The sequence below is a fragment of the Oncorhynchus mykiss genome, chromosome 13, assembly GCF_013265735.2.
Source record: "Oncorhynchus mykiss isolate Arlee chromosome 13, USDA_OmykA_1.1, whole genome shotgun sequence".
NCBI lineage: Eukaryota > Metazoa > Chordata > Actinopteri > Salmoniformes > Salmonidae > Oncorhynchus > Oncorhynchus mykiss.
In genome coordinates, this window is record NC_048577.1 from 22,323,320 (window position 1) to 22,342,562 (window position 19,243).

The 19,243-nt window shown below is 44.9% G+C and overlaps 1 protein-coding gene across 3 annotated transcripts; it reads left to right on the top strand.

Moving 5' to 3' along the window:
• Window positions 1-440: 440 nt before the first annotated feature.
• On the top strand, window positions 441-17,557 carry LOC110485957 (centrosomal protein of 95 kDa). 3 transcript variants are annotated; one of them, XM_021557220.2, is made up of 21 exons: window positions 441-1,265; window positions 4,703-4,831; window positions 5,142-5,246; window positions 7,644-7,757; window positions 9,061-9,178; window positions 10,573-10,694; window positions 11,450-11,685; window positions 12,727-12,796; window positions 12,904-12,971; window positions 13,168-13,340; window positions 13,575-13,707; window positions 14,072-14,189; window positions 14,483-14,679; window positions 14,805-14,894; window positions 15,087-15,240; window positions 15,565-15,743; window positions 15,985-16,059; window positions 16,247-16,399; window positions 16,647-16,793; window positions 16,923-17,041; window positions 17,231-17,557. In XM_021557220.2, the coding sequence occupies exons 1-21, from the start codon at window positions 1,232-1,234 to the stop codon at window positions 17,244-17,246; spliced, it is 2,550 nt and encodes an 849-aa protein (XP_021412895.2). In that variant the 5' UTR covers window positions 441-1,231; the 3' UTR covers window positions 17,247-17,557. The 3 variants fall into 3 exon arrangements, with proteins under 3 accessions (XP_021412895.2, XP_021412893.2, XP_021412894.2); XM_021557218.2 differs by having other exon boundaries at window positions 458-1,265; window positions 16,970-17,041; XM_021557219.2 differs by having other exon boundaries at window positions 458-1,265; window positions 13,578-13,707; window positions 16,970-17,041.
• The last annotated feature ends 1,686 nt before the right edge of the window (window positions 17,558-19,243 follow it).

Consider the following 19,243-nt stretch of genomic DNA (forward strand, 5'->3'; position numbering starts at 1 on the left):
CCTGTAATTGAAACTGTTGCGGTGGTACAATGATTCTCTACAATGACTGCTTGTTTTGTCACATAAATTGAAATAAGGCGAACTATTAGAATTTAAAATGCACCCTAGCAGGCAATGTTTCTTTTTTGGAAAAGTTTTACCACATTTCCTTTAAAAACAGCTCATATATATTTTTGTACATCAATTTATACACATAAAAACGGCATTTGAATAGTACATTTAAATTTGTTTAAAAAAAGTACATGTTAAAAACAATAGAAACAACCATGAATAAAATTACTTTTCCTTGTAAAAACATCAAATTTGTAAAAGCCATTTAAACTGTGAACAAATGATTTAACAAAAGTAAAATATTTTTAAGACATGAAAACATCTATTTTTTTTTAAGTTACTTTGTTATCAGACAATTGTCGCTATTGTCTGAATATCGACAAAAAAAATCCCTGAAGTGGAGAAGTAAATGACTTCTCAAACTCCCAAACCCAGTCCTGTTCTACTTTTCTAGCCATCCCAGAAGTCTCGCGATGTTGGGCCTCTGTGCTTAGAAACTCTTGGAACTACTTTAGGACAGATACTCGGAAGAACACCCTGTGATATTTTAATAAAACATATGGTTAGTTTATTAAATGTCTGTCCGGGCTATCTTGTAAAATAACAGAAGAGTCAACTGGAATAAATAGAAGAAAGAAAAAAAGAGGACAAGGAACCCATTTTCCCAATCGTTTATACGCTTCTTCCGGAAACAAAGTACCAGTTTACCATGGTCGTCACTAGTTACCACGCCACAAAGTCATAAACCCCGCCTATTTCTACAATGTATTTTCTTAAAATTTGATTTTTAAACCTAACCCTAACATTGACCACACTGCCAAGCTCATGCCAAACTCCAACCTTAAATGAAGGCCAAAAAGCTAATTTGAGTTTTCATGAATTTTTACAGTATATCCATTTTTACTTTGTGTTTTGGGTAACTAGTGGAAACCGTTTACCACCCAATCAGAAAACACTTGCATTTTAAAATGTCGATTACTTTCTGGTTGGCAGCCGGCACATTTTTTAATTTCTGTTCTCATGATGAAGGTTTATCAGTGAGTGGCTAACCTCGAAATTTGGAAAAAGTACTGCAACAAGCTAGCAATGCGACTAACTATTTTCAGAGGTCAGGGGAGCCAGTATTGTTGCCAGCTCGACTGACTACCACACAGCTAGCTAGCGCGCTCTTTACTGCCTAATGGGAACCCAAGATGATGAGAGAGGTAGTCCAGGTAACGACGGTTAATCTACTAGCCAACTAAGAAGAAATGGCACCTAACTTGGTGGTTACTGTAGCCATATCAATCAGGAGAATAACTACATAGGCTATTTAAGGAATTATCCAGTACTTTTCTTGAACCTAGCTATCTAGCTACTGTAACATACATAGCCCGTTTGCCAACTAAAGTAGTGTTCTTTGCGTTAGTATTAGCTAGTTTACCACACTGTAGTTGGTGTTGCTAACATTTCTAAATTTAGCAACTGTAAAGTTAGCTAGCCCGCGCATGCCCACAAATTAGCTGCTATTACGTCAACAATCACGTTGGGAGGGTTGCCACCAACTGAGCAGTTTTGCTGTGCATTGTCAACAAACTGAATCAAATCGCATGTATTTATAAAGTCCTTTTTACATCAGCAGATGTCACAAAGTGCTTATACAGAAACCCTGCCCAAAACCCTAAACATCAAGCAATGCAGATTTAGAAGCACGGCGGCAATGAAAACTCCCTAGAAAGGCAGAAACCTAGAGAGGAACCAGGCTCTGAGGGGTGGCCAGTCTTCTTCTGGCAGTGCAGGGTGGAGATTTATAAGAGTACACGGCCATTAAGGCCAGATTGTTCTACGAGATGTTCAGGTGTTCATAGATGACCAGCAGGGTCAAATAGTAATCAAAGTGGTTGTAGAGGGTGCAACAGGTCCGCACCCGAGGAGTAAATGTAAGTTGGCTTTTCATAGCCAAGAATTCATAGGTCGAGACAGCAGGTGCGGTAGAGAGGGAGTGGGATTGGGAGAGAGAAAGGGTCAAAAACAGCAGGTCTGGGACAAGGTAGCACGTGAAGTGAACAGATCAGGGATCCATAGCCACAGGCAGAACAGTTGAAACTGGAGCAGCAGCACGACTAGGTAGACTGGGGACGGCTACAGCCAAGAGTCGTCAGGCCAGGTAGTCCTGAGGCAGTGTCCTAGGGCGCAGTGCAGGGCCAACCAGGCAGGATATAATGCCACCCACTTTGCCAAAGCACATCCCCCACACCACTAGAGGAATATCAACAGACCACTAACTTACTACCCTGAGACAAGGCCGAGTATGGCCCACGAAGTTCTCCACGTCAGTGACTTGACCCACTCAAGTCGAAAAAAGCCTGGCACAACGTGACACACCCCTCCTAGGGATGGCATGGAAGAGCACTAGTAAGCCAGTGACTCAGCCCCAAAAGTTTCAGATGCAAAGAATCCCAGTGGAGAGATGGGAGCCGGCCAGGCATAGACAGCAAGGCGGGTCGTCACTCCAGTGCCTTGCTGTTCACCTTTGCACCCCTGGGCCAGACTACACTCAATCATAGGACCTACTGAAGAGATGGGTCTTCAGTAAAGACTTAAAGGTTGAGACCGAGTCTGCGTCTCTCACAATGATAGGCCGACCATTCCATAAAAATGGAGCTCAAAAGGAGAAAGCCCCTGCCTCCAGCTGTTTGCTTAGATATTCTAGGGACAATACGGCCCGTCACTTTTGACCGTAGGTAGGAGCAAGTCAATGCAGCAAGTCCATGTAATGCTTTGTAGGTTAGCCGTAAAACCTAAATCAGCCCTAGCCTTAACAGGAAGCCAGTATAGAGAGGCTAGAATTTGAATAATATGATCACATTTTTTGGTTCTAGTCAAGATTCTAGCAGCTGTATTTAACACTAACTGACATTTATTTAGTGCTTTTTCGGGTTAGCCGGAGAGTAGAGCATTGTAGTAGTCTAAACTGGAAGTGACAAAGCATGGATTAGCTTCTCTGCATAATTTGGGGACAAAAATATAGATTTTTCAATTTTATGAAGATGGAAAAAAGCTGCCCTTAAATATTCTTGATATGTTCATCAAAAGAGAGATCGGTGTCCAGAGGAACGCCGAGGTCCTTCACAGTTTTATTTGAAACGACTGTACAACCATCAAGATTAATTGTTAAATCAAACGGCAGATCTCTTTGTTTCTTGTGGCCTAGAACTAGCATCTCTGTTTTGTCCAAGTGTATTTAAAAGAAAAAAAACATTTCACCTTTATTTAACAGGTAGGCCAGTTGAGAACAAGTTCTAATTTAAAACTGCGACCTGGCCAAGATAAAGCAGATTTAAAAGTAAAACATTTGTGCCATCCACTTCCTTGTGTCTGAAACAGAGAGAGAATATATAATGAAAACAAAAGTCGTTCTAAAAAAAGAACCTTGCAGAACACCGAAACTTACCATTGATTTGTCAGAGTACAAACCATCCACAGAGATGAACAGATATCTTTCCAACAGATAAGATCTAAACCAGGCACAAACTTGTCCGTGTAGACCACATATTCCCAAACTGGGGTACGACTACCCCTGCCGTCTTGGGTACGCCAAATAGAAATGTGATTAACATTTTAAAAATTCTTCACATTTTCAAACGGCACAGAATTTAATCAGAAGCCACTGCCAGATTTCTGAATAGGGCTGCTCTCAGTTTCTTACCTTGGCAAATTCGCGCTGTTAAGACACGGATGCCCTTTGCAACCATGTACCTATGCAAGAGTGGATTCTCGGCCCTCACTAGCATGAAAACTTAATACAGGCACAGATTGTGTGTGGAAAATGACTTAAGACTGAGACTCTCTCCAATACAACATTGCAGCGTTAGGTGCATCCTTTCAAGCACACCCTTCTCATTAACCTGTGGCGAGTTATTCACCATTTGTTGATGAACAATTAAGGTTTTACATGTAAGATGGCTAAATAAAGAGTACAATTATTGATTTTTATTATTTATGCCCTGGTCCTATAAGAGCTCTTTGTCACTTCCAACGAGCCGGGTTGTGACGACAACTCTCACTCATTATGTTTAATAAATGTTTCGTATAGTGTGTGTGTGTGGCAGGCTTACAATGATGGCAAAAAACAACAATTGAGAGTGCGATGACCCTGTTGCTAGAGGGGGTACGCAGCTGTAGGTTGAATGTTTGATGGGGTACGGGACTATAAAAAGTTTGGGAACCATTAAGGTTTCCAATCTCTCCAAAATAATGTGGTGATCGGTGGTGTCAAAAGCGGCACTAAGGTCCAGGAGCACGAGGACAGATACTTGGTCTGACACCATTAAAAGGTCATTTACCACCTTCACGATGCAGTCTCAGTACTATGATGGGGTCTACAACCAGACTGGAGCGTTTTGTATGCATTATCTGGCTTCGGGAAGGCAGCGAGTTTCTGCTTAACAACTTTGTCAAAACATTTTGAGAGGAATGGGAGATTCGATACAGGCCGGTAGTTTTAAACATGTTCCGGGTTAAGATTTAGATTTTTCAGGAGAGGCTTTATTACTGCCACTTATTTTTAACGTAGTCTAGTTCATCACTGCTCTGAGAAGTATGATCTACACTATGCACTTTATTCACAAATTCAAGGTCTGCATTTAGTGTGTAATGGCCCTTTTTACAGATTGGGTGGACGTGGCGAATGATATCCTTAGCAAGTGTCACTTTAACCTGAGACTGAGAAAGGTGACGGACTGTAATGCCAATGTTTTTGTCGCCTTGTATGAGGCCATCTTGGGGGAGAAAGTCCCAGGTAAGTTTACACCAAACATGACACAATAGACATGCCCACCAAAAGAGCAATATGTGTTTTTTTTTAGACCTAATCAACTGTCCCATGTTAGTTATTTTTTTAAACGGCTGCGCTGTATGCTGTTAAGGCCAAGAATTGAGTGCTTTAGAGGAGAGTATTCTTACAATTTCAAGAATGCCACACAGTGCTACTTATGATCGTCAAACCTGCCAACACAATACTGTGTTTGTCAATGAGCTAGTAAGTGGCCAAAGTGCACAAGAGGCTGTGATTTGGAACCATGTGTGCGTGTGGGTGTGTGTGTGTGTAGACTACATCGCCACCCCGGGCAGTCAGGATGATGTCCACAACGTCCAGTCTGTGATCGACTCTCTGGCTCTGGACTACCTTCAGATCAGCCTTTCACACATCACAGGTGAGCGGCACTTACTCTTGACTCACTATTCACCAGTTAATTAACTAGTAACTACTCCTTTATTCCCTAGGTATTCACTAGCTATTCATTCAATCATCTGACCAACTCAAATGGTATTTGTCACATGCTTCGTGAACAGGTGTAGACTAACCGTGAAATGCTTACTACCAAACAATGTAGAGAGAGAAAAAAAAGAGGAATAAATACACAATGAGTTATGATAACTTGGCTATACACACGGGGTAACAGTACTGAGTCGTTGTGCAGGGACACGAGGTAATTGAGGTAGATGTGTACATATAGGTAGGGATGAAGTGACTAGGCAACTGGATAGCTAAAACAGTAACAGCAGTGTATGTGATGAGTCAAAAGAGTTAGTACAAAAAGGGTCAATGCAGATAGTCCTGCTAGCTATTGGTTAACTCTTTCGCTAACTATTTAGCAGTCTTAATACATGGGGGTAGAAGCTTTTCAGGGTCCTGTTGGTTCCAGACTTGGTGCATCGGTACTGCTTGCCGTGTGGTAGCAGAGAGAACAGATGATGAATGCTGAAAGAAAATCAAGTGATCTATTTACAGTGCCTTGCGAAAGTATTCGGCCCCCTTGAACTTTGCGACCTTTTGCCACATTTCACGCTTCAAACATAAAGATATAAAACTGTATTTTTTTGTGAAGAATCAACAACAAGTGGGACACAATCATGAAGTGGAACGACATTTATTGGATATTTCAAACTTTTTTAACAAATCAAAAACTGAAAAATTGGGCGTGCAAAATTATTCAGCCCCTTTACTTTCAGTGCAGCAAACTCTCTCCAGAAGTTCAGTGAGGATCTCTGAATGATCCAATGTTGACCTAAATTACTAATGATGATAAATACAATCCACCTGTGTGTAATCAAGTCTCCGTATAAATGCACCTGCACTGTGATAGTCTCACAGGTCCGTTAAAAGCGCAGAGAGCATCATGAAGAACAAGGAACACACCAGGCAGGTCCGAGATACTGTTGTGAAGAAGTTTAAAGCCGGATTTGGATACAAAAAGATTTCCCAAGCTTTAAACATCCCAAGGAGCACTGTGCAAGCGATAATATTGAAATGGAAGGAGTATCAGACCACTGCAAATCTACCAAGACCTGGCCGTCCCTCTAAACTTTCAGCTCATACAAGGAGAAGACTGATCAGAGATGCAGCCAAGAGGCCCATGATCACTCTGGATGAACTGCAGAGATCTACAGCTGAGGTGGGAGACTCTGTCCATAGGACAACAATCAGTTGTATATTGCACAAATCTGGCCTTTATGGAAGAGTGGCAAGAAGAAAGCCATTTCTTAAAGATATCCATAAAAAGTGTTGTTTAAAGTTTGCCACAAGCCACCTGGGAGACACACCAAACATGTGGAAGAAGGTGCTCTGGTCAGATGAAACCAAAATTGAACTTTTTGGCAACAATGCAAAACGTTATGTTTGGCGTAAAAGCAACACAGCTGAACACACCTGTCAAACATGGTGGTGGCAGCATCATGGTTTGGGCCTGCTTTTCTTCAGCAGGGACAGGGAAGATGGTTAAAATTGATGGGAAGATGGATGGAGCCAAATACAGGACCATTCTGGAAGAAAACCTGATGGAGTCTGCAAAAGACCTGAGACTGGGACGGAGATTTGTCTTCCAACAAGACAATGATCCAAAACATAAAGCAAAATCTACAATGGAATGGTTCAAAAATAAACATATCCAGGTGTTAGAATGGCCAAGTCAAAGTCCAGACCTGAATCCAATCGAGAATCTGTGGAAAGAACTGAAAACTGCTGTTCACAAATGCTCTCCATCCAACCTCACTGAGCTCGAGCTGTTTTGCAAGGAGGAATGGGAAACAATTTCAGTCTCTCGATGTGCAAAACTGATAGAGACATACCCCAAGCGACTTACAGCTGTAATCGCAGCAAAAGGTGGTGCTACAAAGTATTAACTTAAGGGGGCTGAATAATTTTGCACGGCCAATTTTTCAGTTTTTGATTTGTTAAAAAAGTTTGAAATATCCAATAAATGTCGTTCCACTTCATGATTGTGTCCCACTTGTTGTTGATTCTTCACAAAAAAATACAGTTTTATATCTTTATGTTTGAAGCCTGAAATGTGGCAAAAGGTTGCAAAGTTCAAGGGGGCCGAATACTTTCGCAAGGCACTGTAGCTACAAGCAGAGGGTCTCTGGCTAAATTGCTGTTTAGATTTCAAAGCACAGCCTTGTTCAGAGCAAACACAAGCCTCTTTGTTGAGGAAAATTCACCGTAAAAAGATGCAGACTGGTTAGTTCTAATTAAAGGACAACAATGTGGTGTTGATTATAGTTCCACTGATTCATCGCTTGTCCTAATGGGTTTTTCTCCCCGGCTCTAGGCGAGAACATTGTACGAGGGGACAAGGAGTCCATCAAGAACCTGCTGGAGATCTTTGACGGGCTGCTTGAGTACCTCACCGAGCAGATCAGTGAAGAGGAGTCGCAAAATGGAGGTAGACACAAAAGTCGTATTTTACTCCATTACCCTCTCAACATTTAGGCTAACCTTTATTTAACCAGGAAGTCCTATTGCGGTCAGAAGACCTGCCGGATATCACCCCTGTTCTTCCTGATCTGATATCACCCCTGTTCTTCCTGATCTGATATCACCCCTGTTCTTCCTGATCTGCTATCACCCCATCCCCCTCAAACTTTATCCGTGTCACTGACTGAGACACAACCCTGTTTGGGTGAGATCACCCACACATGAAGTGGACATAATGGCGTTTCTAAACCCGGTTTAGAGGCGGCTGGCTCTGGGATTACCGGGAAGCGGTTGGCCCATTCAATTGGCAGCACTCCGCAAGCCTTTGTGTCCGTCTACGGTGGTCTGCTGGCCCCCTCTCCCATCGCAAAACACCAATTACACTTTTAATGACCAACTATCAGCTCTGGAAATTGAAATGACATGCATTGAAAGAAGGCTCTGGTGAAAAAGGCTGGTTTATCAAAATCGATGGGGTTGGTGGCTTGCCGTGAATCCGAAAGGAGCTGTGAATGTTTGTCTGTGACGCTACAGACCGCGGTTCACCAATATTATCGACCAATATTGGCCTATTACAGCTATGTTAATATTGGCTGATAATTCCACTGATAACCGATTTATTCAATATATAGGATGAAAAAAGGGAATCTCATGCCTACTTAACACTTGCAGCCATTCTCATTCATTTCACAATGTAAGAAATCAATATTTTGAACCATATTTCTTTGACAATTGTTATTTTGAATAGCAATTTATGCGAATACCTTGTGGGAAAATAACACTTTCCCGGCATAAAACAGTATATCGGCCGGTATCGGACCCAGAATAACGGATTGGCCGGGCTCTAGTTTAAACCTGTTGATATGTCCAATTAGTGGGATAGGCTATGCATGAGTCACTACAGATAATGTTACTGTCACACTCCATGAACTCTTCCATACACTTTCACAATGACATGGCTAGAACAGTTGTTTGTTTCACTTCAGCTTTCGGAAATGGGGTTGGATCATTACTCTGTCCATGAGCTCCAATGTCTATGGATCACTATGTCCCGAGTGCTTATTCTACTACTCTGACCGAGTGTGTTAATGTGACTTAAATATTTGTATAATTACGGACTGATTGGTGGTCTGAAAGTCGACTGGTGGCTTGTTCGTTTCCTCGTTGCTTCACAGCAGGAGCCTGTCAGCGTCACCACGTTGCGCCACGCTGTAATCACCCATCTCTCTCTTTCCTCCCTTCTTCAAATCCTCCCCCTTTCCTCCCTCCAGACAAGGAACCAAACGGTGTTCCTGTGGAGGATGCCCCCCTCCCTACAGGGCCAGTGGTCCCCCAGACAGAGGAACAGAGGTCCCTAATGGAGAGAGCCTCCCAGTATTCTAGTGTGCAGTGAGTGTTTCAAGATCTTCCACCCTACAGCTTCTATGTACATTTCCATGGTTTCAGATTCAGTTCTGTGTTCAAGCAGAGTTCCTGTTCTGTTGATACAACCAAAGACGCTACGTCACGAGAGGAGGCGCTTGTAAATGCCATTTAGCAGACGCTTTTATCCAAAGCGACTTAGTCATGCATGCATACATTTTACTTACGGGTGGCCTTGGGAATCAAACCCACTACTCTGGCATTGCAAATGCCATGGTCTACCGACTGAACCAGACAGGACCACTTCAAATGCCATGGTCTACCGACTGAACCAGACAGGACCACTTCAAATGCCATGGTCTACCGACTGAACCAGACAGGACCACTTCAAATGCCATGGTCTCCCGACTGAACCAGACAGGACCACTTCAAATGCCATGGTCTCCCGACTGAACCAGACAAGACCACTTCAAATGCCATGGTCTCCCGACTGAACCAGACAGGACCACTTCAAATGCCATGGTCTCCCGACTGAACCAGACAGGACCACTTCAAATACCATGGTCTCCCGACTGAACCAGACAGGACCACTTCAAATGCCATGGTCTACCGACTGAACCAGACAGGACCACTTCAAATGCCATGGTCTCCCGACTGAACCAGACAGGACCACTTCAAATGCCATGGTCTACCGACTGAACCAGACAGGACCACTTCAAATGCCATGGTCTACCGACTGAACCAGACAGGACCACTTCAAATGCCATGGTCTCCCGACTGAACCAGAGAGGACCACTTCAAATGCCATGGTCTACCGACTGAACCAGACAGGACCACTTCAAATGTCATGGTCTACCGACTGAACCAGACAGGACCACTTCAAATGTCATGGTCTACCGACTGAACCAGACAGGACCACTTCAAATGCCATGGTCTACCGACTGAACCAGACAGGACCACTTCAAATGCCATGGTCTACCGACTGAACCAGACAGGACCACTTCAAATGTGTAAGTCAAGTCGGTACATCCTGTTGACACAACAGCCAGTCAGGGAGCACCACACAACACAAATGTCAACAGTAAGTGCGAATGTTAAGGTTGGACACGGAACACAAACATCGGTGACGTCACTATGTCTACTCAGCCTGTTCCCGACGGCTGTCGCACAGAAAGGCTGGCTGGAAAGTCAACAAAGCTGAATGAGTCATTGTGGGTGACTTGTGGGTAAACCTCTGTTCCTAAACCAGGAAACCCAATGCACTGTTTTGAAACACGTGCGGGTTGTAGTTGTTCTGACTTGGACTGGTATCACACGTACCAGACACACCGATGCACTTTCCACTGTTTGGGTGGTCTTTCCTTTGGTTTACTTTGATAGTGATACATCGGTCACGTTACAATGTTTCTTTGATCTTCCAGCTCTGCCGTCCAGTCTAGCAGCAAACATTCCCTCCACTCTTGGAATGCGGAGGAGACGGGCTCGACCAATGAGCTTATCCTCCTGGGAGACTCCGCCCGCACGTTCACGGCCAAACAAGAAGGTAGGCGGGAACCGAAGGCTTGTTCCTGGCCCATGACATAGAGTGCTGAAAAAAATGTCCTCTTGTCTTTCTGGATTTACATTCAGACTCAAATCAAATCCCATTTTATTTGTCACATGCTTCGTACACAACCAGAGTAACAGTGAAATGCTTACTAACGGGTCCTTTTCCAACAATGCAGAGTTAAAGATAAAACACAAGGAATACATACCCAGTGAATAACAATGAGTACAAATAACATGGGAGTACAGGGAGTACCTGTACCGAGTTGATGTGTAGATGTACGAGGTATTTGCATGGCATTCAGACGCCCTTATCCAGAGCCACTTACAGGATTAGGGTTTTACCTTTATTTAACTAGGCAAGTCAGTTGAGAACAAATTCTTGTTTTCAATGACGGCCTAGGAACAGCGGGTTAACTGCCTTGTTCAGGGGCAGAACGGCAGAATTTGACCCTGTCAGCTCGGCGATTCGATCTTGTAGTCCGACGCTCTAACCACTAGGCTACCTGCCGCCCCACAATGCCAGGGTTATTGGCAAGGCATTAATAGCTAGGAGTACAGACCTGGATCTGAGAAAAATCATTCAGAACTGTAGGCTACTTAAAGAACAGTGAACCAGTTAGAGGCAAATCTGAAAAAATAATATTTCACTTGAACCTTTTGTTCAATCATCCTGCATAACCCTATTATAACATGACATGACCTACAAAATCTACACCTCTAACAGCTACCTATTTTACCCCTCCCTAACAGTGGAAGCCTCTTCCCAAGCCCCGGGCCCCAGCACCACGGGTGCTCCGGGAACGCCAGGCACCCAGGCCACTCTACTGAGGGAGCCCCTGCGCTCAGCCATCCCCCTGCAGCCCCCATACCAGACTATCCCCCACAGGCCCGACAGAGCGCCCCGATCGGGTAGCCAGTCTCCCCCAGCCAACGGTCTCGGCAGCGGGGCCACATTGGAGCAGGAGGCACCTGCTGGCACCTCGCAGGTATGTCCATCTAGTCAAATATATCCACGCTGAATCAATTCAAATTACGCTCAACTCTTGTTCGTTGCTTTGTAATACAGTATCAACTTTCCGTTTGAATCCGTGTTTCAAAGCTCTCAGCAAACGACTGTGTTCTGAAACGCGTTCTGAAGTGACCTCCGCCAAGTACAGTTCACAGTTCACGTCACATCCCACCTGCAAGCCTATGACAAGTCCAGACACGCTAGCAGGGGCAAATACTTTCCACTTGTTATTCCATTACCAAATGGGGCCAAACAATTGTTGGAAAAATGACTTGTGTCATGCACAAAGTAGACGTCCTAAACGACTTGCCCAAAACTATAGTTTGTTAACAAGAAATTTGTGGAGTGGTTGAAAAACGAGTTTTAGTGACTCCAACCTAGGTGTATGTAAACTTCTGACTTCAAATCTGTGTGTGTGTGTGTGTGTGTGTGTGTGCGCCCCTTGAGCTCACATATACCATTATAGGTGATGGTAAGGAGCTGTGTTATGGATGAAATAAAGTATTTACCCAAATTGTCCTGTACACACTACTGCTATTAGTTTCTGTCTTTCTCGTTGTAATTCACAACAATGATAAGACGGTGTACTACTACTGTATTCACGACAATGATAAGACGGTGTACTACTACTGTATTCACGACAATGATAAGACGGTGTACTACTACTGTATTCACTTAGCCTTGTTTTACATTTGAGTCATTTAGCAGACTTACAGGCGCAATTAGTATTAAGTGCCTTTCTCAAGTGCCCATTGACAGACTGGGGATTCGAACCAGTGACCTTAACCGCTAGACGACCTTCCCGGGAGTGGTAGTTAATGGCGTGCATCTTTTGCGTGATTATGTTGTTAGCATGTGCTAGCTAGCCACTGAGACTCCTCCTGACGGGTTCTCTTTTGTCACAGTTTGATTGTGAATTCTCCCCGCCCCATTGATTGGAAATGCATCCACCCCTTTGTCTCTGTTCCCTTTTCTCTGTCTAATGAATGACCATCTCTCTCTCTCTCTTTCTTTTCAGTCCCCAAGGCCAGTGGCTGACACAGTTACCAATGGAGTGTCCCCAAGGCCAGCCTTCAACCACTCACCCGGTGACGCACGCTGTCCAATGCATCACAGAATGAATGTGTAGCACCTCCAAACCATGTATCAATTTGACTTATTCAACCTCTTATTCCTCCATGCTTTTCATTTGTAGTGGAGAATGAGAAGTCTGTGTCCAGTCAAACCAAGGCCAGGCTAGAGGAGGCCAAGGAGCAGTCGGAAGTAAGGCATGACGAACCGCTTGGCCTTTGGACTGTTGTAGTTACAATGCCTCGAATGAGGGCTAAGTCGACCTCATGCCTAATTCAAATCTAATGATTTGCTAATGCATGTCCAATTTATGTCCAATGCATGTTCAATTAACAGCTAATTAAGGACTAAATTGTTGCATTTTGCAAATTTCTCTCTTTCTCTATAGCCTACCAGTGTGGGGCCCAGGAGGGTTCTATTCCGGACACAGCCAGACATTCATTTCCTCACCCTGCAGGATGAGCTGGAGGACAGGGCACCACTGGACACTGAGGAAGATGAGGAGGAAGAGACCTTCACGCAGCAGGACAGCTGGGCTCACAGGGGGCGGACGGGGCTCAGGTAAGAACAACACAATGAGAGGTGGTTATAATAGCATTGTAGATGCATAGCGAGAAAAGCAATATACATGCACATAAGTTAGTTACACACAGAGGCCATTCAATCTAACATTCACCTCCCTGCCTCACCCTTTCTGTCTCTACTCTTCCTACCTTTTGCCCCTCTCCTTCCCCCTCCCTCTCTCTCTCTCACACGCTCTCTCTCTCTCCCTCCTCTCTCCCTCTCTCCTGTCAGCAGTAGCAGGGTACTAGAGGAGGATGATTGTGAGGAGCCTCTCTCCTGGCGTAGACAGAGAAACAGGAAGGCAGAACAGGAGCTGCACCACATGTCTGAGAAGCTGTCCCGACAACTAGAGGAGCTGGACCTGGTGAGTGGTACACTCGTGTGTGTGTGTGTGTGTGTGACGCACTTGTCATTATGTGGACCTTACTGGTTAGTCCAATGACTGTGTGTGTCAAGCTATATTTACATTGTGGGGATACGGGACGAGTTCTGAGCCGTCTCACCGCCTGATGGATGCCTTGCAGTCCCATTCACCCGGAGAATCATCCCACCCGACGTGCTTTCACTTTGCGTGCTTCCCGGCTGACCATTCATCGCACCGCTAAGTTGTGTGTGGGGGGTAAAACTAAGGTGTCGGGAGCTGGGATTGTGTCACCCCCGGCATCTCAGCAATGTAAATCTAGGTTCACACGTGTGTGTGTGTGTGTGTGTGTGTTTCCACTCGTCAGATGTTAAAGAGAGCGCTAGGAGAGAGTGGAGAGCCCGACAAGGTCAAGGAGGAGGACAAACAGTCTCACCACAGTGACAGTGTCATGGAGTGTCGCAGGCCCCCAAGGAGGCCAACAGGTACATACACTCCACCTCTTCAATCACGTCAGGGGCCGTATTCATACAGCATCTCAGATCTTGGATCAGTTTAGCCTTTAATATCATAAGGAATACGATTTGTATGGGCAGATCCTAGATCAGCACTCCTACTCTGAGATGCTTTGTGGATACGGTCCCAGATTGCACCACACTTCTCCAACAAAAGCACCGTTGACTAGCCTGAATGTAGAACTACAATAAGTCATTATTGACCAACTCTATGATTTAACGTTTCCTCAGCTTTAAACTTTAACCTCTGACCCTTCTCCCAGGTACGCCGCGAGCACCCACATCCCCCTGTACCCGCTCCCTGTCCCCCTCCCCTCCCCGGGCCCGCCGCTCCCTTTCAGGTCAGCTAGAGGGCGCCGTGAGAGAGGCGGTGAGTGGAAGGGTCACACAGAGACACACCGCTGCCCGTACGCGCCGACGACAACTCCGCCGTCTACAGCCCCAACACAAACACCGCCAGGTCAGAGGAAATTGCCACATCATCACATTGACCAACGCCACATTCAGTATAAAGATGGTCACATTTTTAAAAGAGACAAGTTGAACGGTCCAACATAGTTGGCGTGTACACTTCTCTCTCTCTAGCTGGAAACAGCCTATGAGGAGGAGCTGAAAGTGTACGAGGACAGAGAACGGGCTGCTATGGCCATGGAACGAACCAGAGCACAGGAGGCGGTAAGAGAGGGAGGGGGAAAGAGGTGTGTGTAAACAGCATCAGACCTACTCATTGTAGCCCTGGGGAGGTGTGTGCGTTTAGACACCATGTGACTGTGTACACAGTAGCCCTCCGGCAGAGACTGCGATAGAGAGACTGTGTGTCCCAATATTATCTACAGCAGATGTTCTATGTGTGCTTTTGCCCTGTAGGAGAGGGAGTACAGAGAGGCCATACTGAGTGATGTTCCCCGAACCCCCAAACCGTCTCAAGTGTACACCACAGCAGCCCGACACCGCTCCCCCAGGACCAGACAACCGACTCCGGGCCGCAGGCGACAGGACAAAACCAGGAGAGCCCCACCAAGTAAGACCCCCAAGCTGGAGTCTCTGCCAGTGAGATGGAGACCGTGTCAACTCAAATCTAATCAAAGTACAAAGTGGCTTCCTCTCCTTCATTTGCCCTGAACCTAAAAACGCAGCTTTGGCCTCGGTGAAACTAACATGGAGGATGTTTCCTTGGCTATCTATTCAATCCTTTCACAACTACATATGCCTTAGGAGAAAGAGCTTGATATGGATTTGCGCATTAGTCTTAAGTGCACGGTATGGATTTGTCCCTCTATATTAACTGTTTGTGCTTCTCTCGCTCTCTCTCCCTCTCTCTCTCTCCCTCTCCCCTGTTTTCCAGTGAAGGTGAAGGACAACGACCTGCTCCCCCTGCTCCTGGAGGAGTTCCCCCACCTGCACCTCTCGCCCCATGCCCTGGGCAGGATGTGGCAGCAGCAGCTGGGCCAGGTGGACCGCCTCAACGCCTCCATCTCCCTGGACAACCAGAGGCAGGGCCCACGCACTAAACTCACCAGCCAGGTGGGGGCGCTGTAACACACTATCCACCTTATAAACCACAGGGCGAGCTGGGATGTTTTTAGCTTATCTTGGCTTGGATCTCTGCAAGTCTCCTACCTGTCTGTAACGTTAAAACAGATGTCTAAGTGCGGAGCCTGTGATTGGGCAAAGGCCCCGTAATGACCCCCAGAGACCAGGGTTCACCATTGCAACTTTTCCACCTCGATCTCCTCCCGTTAACGCGTCACTGTTCTCTCTCCAGGTGGAAGAGGCTCAGAGGAGACACGACCTGCTGGGGGAGATCATCCGCAAAGAGCAAGAACACAACAGACGCCTGGTGAGCCACTCAAAAACATGCACGAGCTTCAGCGTACATGTAGGCTAGACACACACACACACACACATAATATATATATATATTACCAGTCTTATGTCTCTCACACATTCTTAAACACACACACACCAAGCAATAATACAAACAGCCCCTCTAACTGTACAGCCGTCTCGCTCCTCTCCCTTCCCAGAGGGATTTTAAGGAGCGTATCCAGCAACAGAAGTCGACTCAGAACCGTCTGAAGGAGCAGAGGCAGCAGATCGCCCGGGCCAAGAAGTACCACGGTGACTACCACGTCCAGCTCCGAGCACGCATGATGAGGGCCCGCACGAAAGAGGAGAGGGTCAGTTAGTGACGCCGCGCCGAGCCTCCATCCCCAACACGGTTTAGGCGCTGCTAGAACGCTTCAAACACTGTACTTTCCATTCCATTTTCCACCCCATGTATTGTTTTAAAGGGAAGATTTGACACAATTGTCATGTATTTAGCTCCATTGTAAAGTCAAAAGGAAACAGGTCATGAACACAATGACTATACAAACACATGTAACGATTGGTTGTATAAGTGTGTGTGTGTGTGTTGTGTTCCAGATGTTTAAGCAGGTGTTTGAGGAGGGCTTGGAGGTGCAGAAGGCTCGTCTCCGAGAGCAGAGGGCCTACGCTAAGGAGCAGCGCCAGGAGCACCACAAAAAACACCGAGACCAGATCCAATCTATGGAGAACTATTACAAGGACCAGGTAGAACCAACACACGACCCTCCTTCATATGAACACACACCACGCTATGCGGAATTAGTAGGGAGAGTAAGACCCAAGAAACGGCTTCCTGATCTCGTCTCTGTTCCTCCATCGGCACTGATGTGAAAGAACGGGACAGCTGAAAGCTCATTCCACGCTGTTCTGCCATCTTTCAGTTTTCATTATTGGCCGACACTCTCGCTACAGAGAGACAGGATATCCAAGTACGGAAGAAGGCCCAAGAAAAGGTAAATGCAGGCTCATTCACACACAATTTACTACGTTGTACCTCTACTTTGTCTGCACATTTCTGGGGAGATTGAGATGAATGCTCATACTTTACAGGTGAACTTCTTCAGGGTTCAGCATGTGACTACTTCATACATCCTGCAGTGTTGGGGGTCAGGATATTAAAGTGTTTCTCTCTCTCTCTGCAGGCCCTTCAGAAGATGAAGCTGGAGCTGCGCTCCAAGATGGAGAGGGAGATAGGCGAGCTGCAGAAGATTATCGTCCAGAACGACGACGACGACTACTTCCACGACCTGGAGGTCCAAAGGTTACGGGGTCGCGTGCAAATGGCTTCCTTCCAGTACAACACCAGCTGTCAGCACTGACCCCGCTAACGAGCTAGCAATCTATAGCTACCTGCCGCTAACTTTCCTTCGGCTGCTGAAAACAAACTCTAAAGTCTCTAAAAACCCACGGATCGGAGTCCTACTCTTCGATTTGTTTTAAATACTTGATTATTTAAGAATGATAAAAAATTTTTTTTTAAATGACTCCCTCACTGTGCATTTTGTGTGCTGTCGTTTTGATTTTGTCATGTGAATTGTCTTTCACAACGGGACCATTGTGAAAATTGGATGCAACTCTTAATTATGAATGCCAGGACAAGATTCTTTGATTCCATCTCTTCCTTTTAATGGTATGCAGGATTTGTCTCCCGTAGCGTTTTTAACAATGTCGATGAGTTGTTTATTTGATTGTACTGTGAATGACCTATTAGTCCGGTTTTTAGGTTATTGAACTAACCCGCTACGCTGTTCCAACACCAGAGAGCGTTGATAATCAGAATTCTGTAAAAGTTCCCTTTGCCAGTAAACTACTGTACTAACAAACAAATCAATTTATTTTTTTATTTTACCTTTATTTAACTAGGCAAGTCAGTTAAGAACAAATTCTTATTTTCAATGACGGCCTAGGAACAGTGGGTTAACTGCCTGTTCAGGGGCAGAGTGACAGATTTGTACCATGTCAGCTCTGGGATTTGAATTTGCAACCTTCCGGTTACTAGTCCAACGCTCTAACCACGAGGCTACCCTGCCGCCCAATGGTTAAAAAGACATCCTAAGCGTACAAGGCCAGGTACCATGAGAATAGGGTGTTTCATAATCAGGAAATGTATGCCTTTCCTATGCACTTCTCAGTAATTGGTGCGGTTCCATTGTATACCGAATACGTTTGAATAAACCCCAAACAGCGCACACCCACTGGGTGTCCTACCAATTTGTAATCAGGGAGTTTTTAAAAATGTAATTATCGTAAAACAATCTATTTAAATAAGATGTACCTTTTTTTTATTTGAGTTTGATCAGCGCAAGACTTGAATGTAGAACCATGGAGAATGGTTCAGAATATAGAAAGATAGGCATGAAAACATATTAGTCTCCGTTCAGTACCTATGGGTAGATGTGTAAAAACACTTTACACTTTTTTTAGGGAATGAATCCTAATGCCTACATAATTATATAATACCCTAATTGCCTGCACTGATCAATAAACTGTGAGGGCAAGTGCCAAGTCACGGTTTGAGCTCCATAATGATTAATAAGTCTATAGGTCCCGATTTGATTTTTACTACAATTTGCGTTTGGCCTTCATTAACTATTATCCACTATTACTTGACTCTCAATCACAAGGATGTCACCGTGTTTACAGAGGAAAGAAATAAAGGTAGGTTAAATCAAATGATGTAATGGAATGATACGTATGTAGGGAAGGGAATGAACACAAAATTGTCTGTTAAATATATTACCCTCTAGAAGAAAAAGAAACGCACACCTATTAAGACGAGGTGCTGGCTAGCGAAGTAGAAACTTGAAAATAAAAGAGCCGCACACACTAGGAGCTCAGATGCAAAAAATGTTATACCAACGTTTCGACAGCCAAGCTGTCTACATCAGGGTATAGTCACAAACACTGCGGGATGACTCGTTTATACAGTGTCAAAAGACACGGGTGTCTGTAATCATGGCCAGGAGTGGCCTAATATCATTGGTTAATAATCAAATATTAAAATGTCATACAAAGAACAGCATACAAACAAATGGATCGCATACGATCATAGATTAATTTAACCATACAAGTTAACAAACAATTACAATGGCAAAGTCACAATAATCACAAGAATGGCTTCAGATCAAAGTCTACGTTGAGACCGAAGGGAACAA

Bases quoted from the DNA above. Each gene is read 5' to 3' on its own strand.
- LOC110485957 (XM_021557218.2), top strand. From the start codon at position 1,232: ATGGGAACCCAAGATGATGAGAGAGGTAGTCCAG. The intron at 14,190-14,482 runs GTACATACACTC...CCCTTCTCCCAG, and splicing joins GCCCCCAAGGAGGCCAACAG to GTACGCCGCGAGCACCCACA. The intron at 14,680-14,804 runs GTCAGAGGAAAT...CTCTCTCTCTAG, and splicing joins CCCAACACAAACACCGCCAG to CTGGAAACAGCCTATGAGGA.